Source organism: Chroicocephalus ridibundus, chromosome Z, assembly GCF_963924245.1.
Source record: "Chroicocephalus ridibundus chromosome Z, bChrRid1.1, whole genome shotgun sequence".
NCBI classification, from domain to species: Eukaryota; Metazoa; Chordata; class Aves; order Charadriiformes; family Laridae; genus Chroicocephalus; species Chroicocephalus ridibundus.
In genome coordinates, this window is record NC_086316.1 from 49,576,521 (window position 1) to 49,589,042 (window position 12,522).

Genomic DNA, 12,522 nt, shown 5'->3' on the forward strand with positions numbered 1-12,522 from the left:
TGTATTTGAATCTTAACGCAGTTACTTAATGAAGCCCAATTTATTGGGGAAATACCTATGTTATCAAAATAGAAACGGACAGTTCTGGCTATGAACTTCCCCTGTTTTCTAGGGTGTTCAATGGATCTTTATTGCTCTCTGTGACAACTTTGAAATGTAGTTTGAAGAAATTTCTGTTCATGTGTAAATTGGTGATGATTTATCCCCTCTACAGCAAACATGTTGCCTTCCTTAAAATCAAAACCAAAATGCAATGTCCCTTTCTTTCATCGCCTGATTTCCCTTCAGAAAACATTTGGAATAAAGGCTATTTTGATCAGAAGACCTCTCCTTATAAAAATTATTATCTTTGCGAGAGTTTTATCTCAACTAATCTGCACCAGGTAACGCAAGATAAAGGGGAAAAGAAAAAAAAAAAAAACAAAACAGAAAACCAATAATCCTCACCCCTACCTTGCTTTGCCACGAACCACACTATCGATGCGGCGCCGGCGGGAGCGCGGCGCGGGGGGTGGATGCTGCGGTGGGCAGCGACACCCCCGGCGGCGGCGGGCGGGGGCGGGCCGGCGCCTGCCCCGCCTGCGCGGGGCGGTGCGGGGCGGTGCGGTGCGGTGCGGATCCCGCGGCCGCTGCAGACGGCGCGGCGAGGCGAGGGCCGGTGGCGGTGGTCACTCGTGCCCGTGGCCCTTCCCCTGCCCCTGGCGAGCGCCCGCGGGCCGGCGCGCAGCACAGCGCGCCTGCGGGTGAGCCTCGCCCGTTCGCGCGGGTGGGGAGGGGTTGGGTGGGCTGCGGCGGTGCGGGGTGTCCCCTCCCCAAGTGCCCGCCCCCATGGGTGGTACCCGGCTGCGGAGGGTGCCCTGATGCCCCGAGCCGTCCGGTCAGCCAGTGTCTGCGCGGCTTTCCGCGGTGGGGGCTGGCGGATTCTGCGGGTCTGGACCCGCTCCCCTTTCGGAGAGGAGAAACGAAAACCCCTAAAAGTTTGTGCGATGCGGAGGGGCGCGGTGCGAAGTTGGGCTGAGTTGGGCTGCGCGGCATGCCGGCGGGGGGACGGGCAGCATGGGGCCGCGCTGCGCTGGGGGGGGGACGGACGGGGTCGGTGTCCGGAGGGGTCTGTCTGGGCGCTGCTGTCGGGAGTTTCTGGGCAGGGGACAGCCCGGGCTCTTTTCCCACTGGCGTGATTTCTACGCGGTGTGGGGCGGTGGTCCCAGCCGCCCCCATACCGCGCACGGCAGCGGTGTGTCCTTACGGCAGCCTGGTGAGCCGTAACTCTCCGGCGGAAGATGAAATATCTCCGCTGTCTTGCGGATGGAGTATGTCTCTATGACATCTTCTCAGGATGGAAGCTGCTCGTAAAAATGAGGAGGCACCGCACGTGACTTAATAACTTTTATGTAAATAGATTCATGTAATAGTTGTAATTCTGTATTTGAGAATACAGAATCAATATTCTACTGATTAACGGATTATTCAGTGTTCAGCTGTTACTACAAACGGCTTGAATAAGTAGTGTTAACAAAGTGTTTTTTGGCTGTAATAATAAGTACTAATCAGTTTTATTTAGAAACTGTTTTATGTTTTGTGTCATGTAAAATGCAACTTAATATGCCAAATGCATACATAAATAATTTCTACATTACATATATTCTTCAAATTCAGTAACCAAAGAGCCTCTTGTTATATAGTGTTGGGTTGTGGTTTTTTTTCCTGTTTTAAAAATGCTGTTGGTCTAACACACTTAGCTTTGGCATACGTGAATAGTCTTTCTCATACAGTTTAATTTATTACTGCTTTGTTTGTTTCAGGATCAACTCTTCTGTAAATTTAAACTATTTTCTTAAGGATCTCTAAGAGGAGCACTTTTAAAAGATACTTACCACATAGATATTCTTAGTAACTTCCTATGTTTGTGACTGAATGTGTAACATAAACCAAAACAAAACCAGAGGTGAAAGAAAATTTTTGTCTTAGCTAGTCTAAATGACTGTCCTAGGTCTTACCAGAAGCAAGCTGAGTTTTCTGTATAAACTTGAGTCGATTTTGCAGGGGAATTACAGAAACTATGGATGTGTTAGATCTTCGTTTCAGTCCTGTTCCAGTGGCGTAGTGTTTTACCTACTGTTGCTCTATGCATGCGTAACATTTCAATTAATACCACCTCAGCTGCCTAAAGGTCTGATGAGATGTTTGTTAGCACTTTGATTGCTTTTTCATACATTATTGCCCTGCATTTGGGATCTGGATGTTGCGTGATCACGGTGAAAAGTAATCACAGAAGTTAATAATCTTTGGTATATCCATTAAAATAGTTTTTCCTTCATTTTTATGCAACATTTGGAGATCTTTTTTACCTTCCACTAGGATCTGTCGTCAGCAACTGAGGAGAGCAGTGGCTGAGAGGCATAAAATAATCTGAGTATTGATAGGCTGTTACGTGCAGAGTTGCTGCTGAAACAAACGTATCGTTGCTGTGTCTGATGGGATGTGACAGGGTTTTATGTTACAGTTGGTAATATTCTGCTTTAAATTCTAAATTTAACACAGTCTGTAAAAAGCTTTTTAGAAGCTTCTAATCACATGCTGTTTCGCTAGTATTAATAATACCTGTTTGTCCTTTTAGGACGAATGAAGAAAATACTTCCTATGAAGAGTACAAGTACTTGATTCGGGGAAAACTCTTAAAGCACTTCTAACTTCAGAGCTGTAGAAAAGTATGAAGGAGCAATCCATCTGACTCCCCCAGCGTCTCACCCAGAACACAAAATGGCTCTTCAGAAAAAAACTATTGCTGATGTCTTGGAGGAGTGGTGTTTGGAGGAACCACTGTTTGGTTGCCGACGGCACCATAATGTTAGGAAAAAACTGAGACTGATACGAATTATAGGGCTTCTTGTCAGTGTAGCGGCCATTAGTATTTTCTCTCTTTCAATTAGTGCCTTTTTCAAGATGGAACCACATAGCATGGCATTGGCCAGCAGCCTAGATAGCCAAAAGCTGGTGCATGGGCACCAAAGAACTCTGTTGGATTTCACAGAACAGAATGAAAACGGCACTCCAGACCCACACACTTCTATGAAATATGAAGCTGAGCATGACAATGCAACAGATGAACATGCCAAGGGAGAGTACCCCCAGGACCTTTTCTCTCTTGAGGAGAGAAGAAAGGGAGCAGTGATCCTCCACATAATTGGAATGATTTACATGTTCATAGCTTTAGCCATAGTCTGCGATGAGTTCTTTGTTCCTTCCTTGACTGTCATCACTGAAAAACTGAGCATATCTGATGATGTGGCAGGGGCAACCTTCATGGCTGCTGGTGGGTCAGCCCCAGAACTGTTCACTTCTTTAATAGGAGTGTTTATATCCCACAGCAACGTTGGCATTGGTACAATAGTGGGATCTGCCGTGTTCAATATCTTGTTTGTTATTGGAATGTGTGCTTTATTTTCTAGAGAGATCTTGAACCTCACTTGGTGGCCACTCTTTCGAGATGTGTCCTTTTACATCGTTGACTTGATCTTACTAATCATCTTTTTTCTGGATAACTTGATCATGTGGTGGGAAAGCTTAACACTCCTGACAGCATATTTTTGCTATGTGATTTTCATGAAGTTCAATGTTCAAGTAGAAGAATGGGTGAAGAAATTTTTAAACAGGAACAAGGTTGAGAAGGTAACGACTGCAGACGCTGAAGGAAAGGTTGGTCAATTTTTAATTAGCATATATACATAATGATGCCCTTGTAATTGCTGAGCCCTCCTATATCATAAGGATCCTAATATAGTACAGTAAGCAATATAAAAAAGTTCCTGGTTTTGCTAAAAGGTCTGTTTGTTTAATCAATCCGATAGGATTGAAAATATAAAACATGAGGCAGCCTTCTAGTAAATCAATAGCTTTTAACTGCAGAATGATCATAATCTTCCAGAAAGAAAAAAGGGGAAAAAAAAAAAAGCCAGCAAAAAGACATAAACCTTTACTCAGCATTTTAGCACATTGATGAGGTCTGAGATATAGCTACTATTTTTTCCCTAAGCTTTTGAATTGAGCAGTAACAATATCTGGGGAGGATCTTCTGACAAATTTGGCTTTTTAAAGACTTTTAATGCATTTTCTTTCTCAAAAAAGCAAGTCGCTCAGAACAGTATACGAAGGTATTTTTATACATGTTTTTCATCTACTGATTCTGATATACAATATTAACTTCCAGTTGTAATCAGTGGCAATGACAGGAAAAAAATCTCTGGGAAAAACAGTGACCACAATGGCAAAAGGCAGAGGTCCTCTGTTTAAGCAGGGTGATTTCCCAATCACGGTATTTGCAACTAAGCAAACTAATTTTTGGCATGATACCTGACCACAAGTAGAGACGGGAATTTATGCACAGAGTGCCCAGTGGGTCTTCATCAATTACTATCTCTTAAACAGCTCTCTTCTTAAAGCAGGTTATATTTAAGGGACTTACAAAGCTGACGCCGTAAATACTTATGTGTGTAGCAGAATGTTAATTGGGTATTTAATACTGAAATGGAAATGTCTGGTTTTATATGACAATAGGGTTATTATTCATCAGATAAGGTTTTATTATCCAGTAATTATTCAGAGTATCAGGGAACTGTTCAGTGTTTTGTTTCTTTGATTTAACAGCCCTGTATGAGTGGCTCAGAAGAGACACAATCCACTGGTATAAGTGTACAGGCGTATAAATAGGAGGACAGAGAGATGGAGCACGTATAACTATAGAGAGGGGCAACCTGCCTGTGACTCAGAGCAAACTGATGATTCTACCTATATCCCTAACTTTGAAGACAGATACTGGTATTTTAGCAGTACGGACAGGTGCTTTCAGTTTTAGGACAAGCCACAAAAAAGTCCACCAAAAATAAAACCAGGAAATTCTCAGGTTTTAATTTTTTTTTTGTTTAAACGAGTTTAACACCTATACACTTACTTGTAGTTTTATATTTTCCTTTTTGTTCCATTGGCTTTTCCAAAGTCAGCATGCTCTTCCTCATCTTTCTCAAAATGCATAATTGTGATTTTATAAGAAAATTAAAAGCAAGGCCAACGCCAACAAAGTATTTGCCCTAATGAACGAAGGGCTGCTTTAACTACTTTAGTTGGTTTCTAAATAATGTAGTATTTCACAGTGCATTGTAAGTACTTTCACAGTTTGTGATAAATGTGTGTAATGATAGGAAGAGACTATGGTATATGAAGCAACCATTTAATGCACCTTCACCTGTCCATAAACTGGATTTGAAGGAAATGTGAATCTGTAACTGGTCTTAAAAGAGTAAACAACATGAAAAGCAACTGCGTTGTGTTGTCCAGGCTATAGAGTGGGGTAGAGTAGCTATATACCATGATAAGTGCTTAATTATTTTCAACTGAATAGAAGAATAAATGATTTGCGAGCCACATTGAACATAATAAATGTTTAAAGTACTCTAGATGGACTTGATTTTGAAAAGATGCCTTTAGGAGCACTTATTTATTGTTTGATATATTGATTACTTTTTCTTAGAGTTTATTCATGTTATAGGTGGACAGAATTCATACAGGGAAGAAAGAATCAGAAAACAGACTACTTTTCCTAAAAACACAAGCTTTGCATCATATGTTTCACGAAGATATTTTTCATTAGTTAACATGAAGTTAATTAAAATGATAAAAATATGTATTCAGAAATCTTTGAAGGGTAAAGAGGGACGAGAGGTGCTCTAATTTTGTTGTAGTTTAGCTAATACGTATATTCTGCTTCCTGGGGAAAACAGCCTCTGAAGGTATCGGCCCATATATTTCTTCTGTGAGCCATGCTGTAAAGACAGATTTTTGAACGTTCAACTAACACTTTGAAATTATAACTCATCATGAATTATTCTACTATTCAGTTGAACAGCATTTAGCAGGATGAATGAACTGATTTTCTGATAGCAAGGATGTCACAGATTACGTTCTTTGGAAAGAATCTCACTGAAGTTATGTCTTCATTTATTTACCATTATTAGAGAATTAGTTTTGTTGCTTTTTACATTTAACAAATAAAACCAGACCTGTGACATGTAGTCCCAAACCTGATAGAAATGCCTAGGATTTTCAGCTTGAAAGTTACTGCCTAAAGCAAAGGCTAAATGTTTTTATAGTCTGAGATCTGGTGCCTAGTAGCGAACGTGATGCATATTGGTGCTTATTTTGTAACCAGTGGGGATTGATGGTTTTGGCTTTTGGTGGCAAAGGATGCTTCATTTGTACAGTGTTAGCGGTTAGCCTAGATTGCTTCCAGTCATCAAGAGAGTATAAATCAAATTAGTATAACAAATGCAGAATTTGCCATCTCAGTTGTTTGTTGTAATGGAAACTTTTTCACTCTTTTTTTTTTCCCCATTAAGGCAGGGAATTGCTAGGCAGCTCTCTGCGATTGGTCAGTTAGGGTACCTTGAAAGAACTTTATTTCAGGAGCGTATAGAAAATTCTCTTCTCTCCTCTAAGCAACACTCCCTCTGCCTATCTGGTTTTGATTCTACTGTCGCCAAACTGGCAAGTGTTCCGTTAAAAAAACGTGCCTGCCATATTTATCTTTAAGACTTTGTGTTGTAATCTGAAAGCAGCTCAACAAAGTTGAGAGGTCTAAATAAGGCATCATAAAGCTGGATAGTTGAAGGGTTAGGTGGCTTATTAGCAAACAAGTGTCAAAGAGTAAAAATCTGATCAGATGAAAAATGTCTTGAGATACTAAAACATAAGTTAATGTTAATTTCAGTATTTTTATTATCAGTGATCTTGAAATGTTGTGAAGTTTTACATTCTCAAGAAGGAGAGATTTCCAATGAGAAAAAGGTCTTAGATACGAAAGCTTTTTCTGCTTAGCTGTCATTTGTTCTAGATGTATTTATTGGGTTTCTAGAATACATATGTGTGTCTAGATATCTCTTAGATTCCTTTCTCTCTTCCCCATTTTTAAGAATTAAAGCACTCTTTTGTACTAGAAAACTGTGAATATTCAAACTTAACTACTTTTTCAGATGTCATGTTCTTTAGTGAGCCAGTTACTTGTACAAATGTGAATGCAGACAGAGTAATCAATATGAATTTCATTGTGCTCACAAGCTTTCAAACAAATACAGTCTAGGTTCTTAAAGGGCACAGGTTGAGAAAATCTAGTAACTTGAATTTTGGCAACAATTTGGTGACACGGATGAGAACAGACTACAAGCCTTTTGCATTTAGGGTTCATGGGGTGCACTGGCAAGGTTGTGTTTGAACTGTGGATAGTCTTGTGCCCTGTCTCACCCTCAAGGAAGGCTGATGGCAGTCACATGTTGCTGACCTCCAGAGATCCCTGTGACAAGGATGGAAAAAAGGAGGAAAGCTGAAAAAGCAAGACTTCATGAAAAGACAGAACAAAACCCAGATGGCTAAGTTCTACAATGTAGGGTGGCATATGGCATATGCAGACTAAGATGGGTCCCTGACAAGTGACACCAAGCCCTGTGGGCTGCTCTGAATGGGGCCTACAGTGGGTAGTGTGATCCCACCACCAGATACCTCCAAAAGCCCCTTCCAGCCTAACTTATTCTGTGGCGTGATAGTTAGGTTTTATGTTGTTATCCTGCAAAGAACAGATGATTTATTTTTTTTAGGATGAGGGAGGAAACTTTGATATTGATTCTACAGCTTCCTCAGTTGACTGAAGATATTTAAAAACAGAAGCTTGAAATTGAATATAACGGACAGGAAGAGGAAAATGGAAAAAGCTGATGTACAAAGTTCTTAAAAATAAGACTTTATTAATCTTCTGCTAAGACTTCAGTCTCTTTTTCATAGTCTGTACCGGTGAAGGCATGTTGAATTTATTAGATCATGGTGAAACATTGTGTGAAATTGCATTTCAGTTTTTAAGTACTTTTTTTTCTTTCATGTATCGTGGAGATCATTGCAGAAATACTTGAATCTGATCGCTCAGTAAATAACTCAAAACAGTTCTGTTTAGCAACTAGGAGAACAGAATGTGGGTGGCACGGGGATATTGTGCAATGACATCTGTTTCACTGACAGTACCATTTTAGATAAATAGCTTATGGTATATACAAGACAGTTACAGTTTTTCTACATTTACAGAGAACTGCATTTGGAAAATGAGCTATTTTTACCAACAAGACATAGTTTGACATTATTTTATTGCCAATTTTGTTGTCTTAAGAAACCTGAATAGCTTGTGTGTGATATTTTAAGATCTATACTGATCTCAGATGTTGCCACATTGTATTTAATGGCAGTATTTGCATTCTAAAGGAAAGGTTGTTAACAGTATTTTTAGGTACTTCTCTACTTGGTGGCTATATTAACACTGCATACATACAGTCACTGATATAATGTATGACCTAATATGTGTTTGTTTAAGAAAAAAAGCAAATTACCTGTATGTCCACAGGAAAAACTGGAATCTGCATAAGGTCTGAGTTGGCAGTTGGTTTGAACTCCTGAACAGTTCTTTTTGAGGACTTCTTAACGTTGAATCCACAGACCCAGTAACTGTAACTGTATCTATAGAATAGCCTTTCTTCTCTCATCACCAACAAAAGATATTTTAAAGTGATGTTTTGTAGTCCATACGGAGATCAGAGTCTTATTCTACAGACATTTCACTGTTGTTCTACTTGTGCAAGCATGCGTGTGAATATAGAGTTAAGAGTATCTGGGTCTCGCATGCCAACGTATGCAAGGTGGCTGCATTGCTTTAAGTACATGTTTAGAACATGAGCATCATCACTGTCCTTGTACCATGCACTGTTTTGATAAAAGCCTGGTTTTGTGTTATGTTTTATCTGCTTTTATTATCTCAAAAACTTTCAAGTTATTTCTGTGTTAACTTAATGCTACTCCAGTAGCAGTAACTGTTAGTTAATTTGCCTTGAGTATTTAGCATTGTTGATTCAATTTGGGGGTATTACTGACAACCCGAACTGTGATACTTTATATATGCAACCATTAGTACAGTGAAATGGATACTATTCTCAGTTTATTTGTAACTGTCGGTAATTTATTGACTACAAAGCAATGATTACAGTGGTTTTCACCACTGGAGTCTCTTGGTCTTCTATGTATGTACCCTGGTAATGAGCAGAAAGTGACAGCATGGAAATGCAGTATAGATTAAATGCTCTTAAATCATGACCATCCACTAAGATTTATTAGGCAGCCGTTGCTAATTGTGCCAGGAAAAGGAAGGCTAAAACTGTGCCACCTTTAATTAACAGCAAGGGGACAACATATCCATCAATATATTTAAAAATAAAAAGCATATGTAATTAAAAATAAGTCAGATGATACTAGTTAGAGGCTGCACAAAACCAGCTGTGTTGGCAAATGTTCACCATTCTGTATTTCAGAACTCTAGACATGATTAAATTCATTGTGGTAGAAGCTGCGCAGAGAGGAATATGCAGTCCCAAAATCCAGAGACTTTATAGATGTTTTTCCTTCTGTCATCTCAGTCTTGGGTACTTTGATCCAGATCCTCAACACGATGCGGGAGCTACAGGAGACTGGAAGTGGGATTTCAGTCCCCAAATCAGTATACCAGACCTCAGAATACTTGCCTGCATGGAGGTCCTTAAACTCTGAAGGAGCTTCACTTCTAGACATGGAAGATCTTCAGGTGCCATAGTTTTGCTTCCAGACTTGCTCAGAAATGCCAGACCCAGGTGGAGCAGCATGGTACTGCTTTTCCAGCTAACCCATATTCCTCTACTTTTTTGCCCAAGCTAATTCCCCAAGTTTACCTCCCAGATTAATATTAAACAAAATCCAGTGGCTTTTACAAGCTTTCCAGATTCTGATGGTGAGAGCGCTCAACTTTTACGCAATTGTATACGCATCTCCCATGTTCACTGCTCATTTCATGTGGTGCCCCACTCGTCATATAAAAGTTTTGGGTGGCAAGGCACAGCTGACTCCCCTACTTTTTCTGGCCTTGTTTTAAAAGGCAATAGTGAGCCCTCCACAGCATGTTTTTAAAGGGTGGCTGTAGGTACCTATCTTTTCTGAAGTGTGGGATGCGGGTGGTAGAAGCTGCCCTGGGCAGTGCTTGTTGCCGTTTGAGGGTGCCGCGGTACCGTGGTGTTTTGGGCACCGCTGGCTTTAGGGTGGCCTTGGCCTTTCTAGGTGACACTCCGTAGGCAGACAGCACTACACCGCCAGGGCCACATGTCAAAACATCCAGTTTGATGAAAGGCCTTCTGTCCTGTTAACTATCTGGGGTTTCGTTGGCTTTATTAGCAGGACCCAGTTTTTCATTGCTAACTGTAGAGGTGAGAAAACAGTCCCTTTTGGGTCCTTTTTCCTTCTGAAATTGTTTCCAAGAATTCAGGCATTTTGCTTTTGTAACTGTAGAATGAGATTATAACCAATTTGAATTTGTTACTGCATAATGGATAGTATGCTCATACTGAAGAAAATCCTTTAACAAAAGTGATGTAGAAGTCGAAAGTGTAATGGTTATGACAGTTCTTAAAAATAAGGTGTGTACCCACGCTTACCTGGTATTTGTTGAAAGCCAGAGTTTTTAATCATAGAAATTAGAGACCTTCTGTGCAGAAAGCTTTTGAAAGGACTAAACCTAAAGTGGATGGTCTGGCTTCCTATTCTCTGTCACTTGTAGTTGGACATGTGTATGTTTTATAAAGGTGGTGTAAGGCAATGTGGAATTTAGATGTTTTTAAAATGCCTTTAACCCTTAGGCAGCAAAAACCATACAAAAACAATGACTGCTTTCAGGCAAACAGCTATCGATACAGTACCGGTATTTAAAATTTAAAATAGCTTCCCTTGGTCCTTTCAACCAAAATTCAAAATCTAATTTTAGTCAGCAAAGCAAAGAAATACGAAGACAAAGGAAGTCTGAAAGTTTGCACTTTAAAAGATGTACGTGGGATGAATGAGAAAAGTGTTTTATACATGAGGTATAGAACAGATGGGAAGATGTATTAGAGATGAGTGTAAGTAAACAGCTGTAATACCTGTAACAATTGATTAAGACTTTTCCTATTTAGCAACATTTTTTGCTGTTTATAAAATGAACTTTAATATAAAGAATGAGACTTCTTAATTTCTCCCCAGCCATCTACGATGTTTTGCCTAACCTGCGAACTGTGACTAGTGTGATGTTGCTAATTCTGTAGAATAAAGGATGGTATTTCCTTCCCCTTAACCTAGATTAGCAATATTCCATTGTATTTCAGCCAGCTCTTATTTAAACACCACTTTTTATTATTTATCACATTTTAATGGCTGGTTCCATTAATCTGTGCAGCAGTAAGTCTGCTATTAGCACAAACTGGAGTTTGGAATTCTTTCTTGGCGCTGCCAGATTTTTATAACCTAAAATGACAAGATAAAGGAAAAACAGATAATTGTAATTAATTTATTATGCACAGACCAGTTGTCATGCATCATAAAGTGAGGTACAGGTGGCTTAGAAAAAGAAAGGTGACTGATTTAGTGATTTTTAATCCAAAACCCCTCATTAAATACTTCTCTTGAGAATCACCATCTTCCTTTATCTGTATAAATCAAATATGTTGGTAATACTTAGCTGTGCATTTCAAAATTCTGGAAATCTGTGCTGTCAATGAGAACTCCTTATAGAATGCTCTTGACTCTGTATTGTTCTAACACAGACACGAATGTTTTAACTATTACTAATTTTCATACTAAAGTACTGAGAGGATAATCCGGTCTCCATCACACCAGGTGCTCAGCCAACTGTATGAAATCGCAGTTCCTCGCTTCAGTAGCTCATGGTGAAAAAATGCCATTCAGAGAGCCTGATAAGAAGAATATGATTAATCATGTTTATAATTTTATGTACATTGATATATGCCTACCCTTCTGTATCGTTAGCATACCATCAGTTTTATCCTCATCATCCGAGCTGTCGCTGGGTTGCTGGTTATTTATTACACATAGATGTCCAGGAGGTAATTTAAAGAAATAGTTTATTTCTCTATGTGATCCAGCAATAGATCTTTGCAAGTATCAGTCAATGATGCATCTAGTGGAAGGCAGCATCTTTTGTATAATAAGACCTAAGTCAAAATAGTAGCAGTGGTGCTCTATTTTGCTTTTTGGGAAAACAAGCAGATGAGATGGTTTGGGTTTAGTTTAGTTGTAAATAATGTGTGTGAAATTCTTGCAATTGTATTGTGAAGCGTGGGTCACTGTCACAGGCAAACTGAAAATCCTAAGTTAGAGCAGCCCTAGGGCATCCTTTTGGCAAACCAATTACATCTGACAGAAAATATATTGTAGTAAATCACCACATATTTTATTATTTTGCAGGCAATACCTGTAACTGAGGAAGTGCAGTTGCTGCTTGATGTCGTTGGTGGTTTTTTGGCTTATGTGTGTTCCTATCTGAAAGGAGGAAATGAAAGAAAGGCAGTCTTGGAAAAACTGCCATTGCATTGCTAGCAGTGGAATTGAGCCTCGTGGCTTGGGAGGATGATGAGGGCTTTAAGTGTT

The 12,522-nt window shown here is 39.7% G+C and overlaps 1 protein-coding gene across 6 annotated transcripts in view; it reads left to right on the plus strand.

The window, feature by feature from the left end:
* The first annotated feature begins 611 nt into the window (after positions 1-611).
* SLC24A2 (solute carrier family 24 member 2) overlaps positions 612-12,522 on the plus strand; it is a 113,219-nt gene continuing 101,308 nt past the window's right edge. For 4 of the 6 annotated variants that reach the window (XM_063320388.1, XM_063320392.1, XM_063320391.1 and 1 more), the window contains exons 1-2: positions 918-1,001; positions 2,618-3,696. In XM_063320388.1, the coding sequence (XP_063176458.1) occupies positions 2,761-3,696 (936 nt within the window). In that variant the 5' untranslated portion in view covers positions 918-1,001; positions 2,618-2,760. Of the gene's footprint in view, positions 744-843; positions 1,002-2,617; positions 3,697-12,522 lie in introns of those variants that run through there. The other 2 variants (XM_063320389.1, XM_063320390.1) reach the window with 2 other exon arrangements.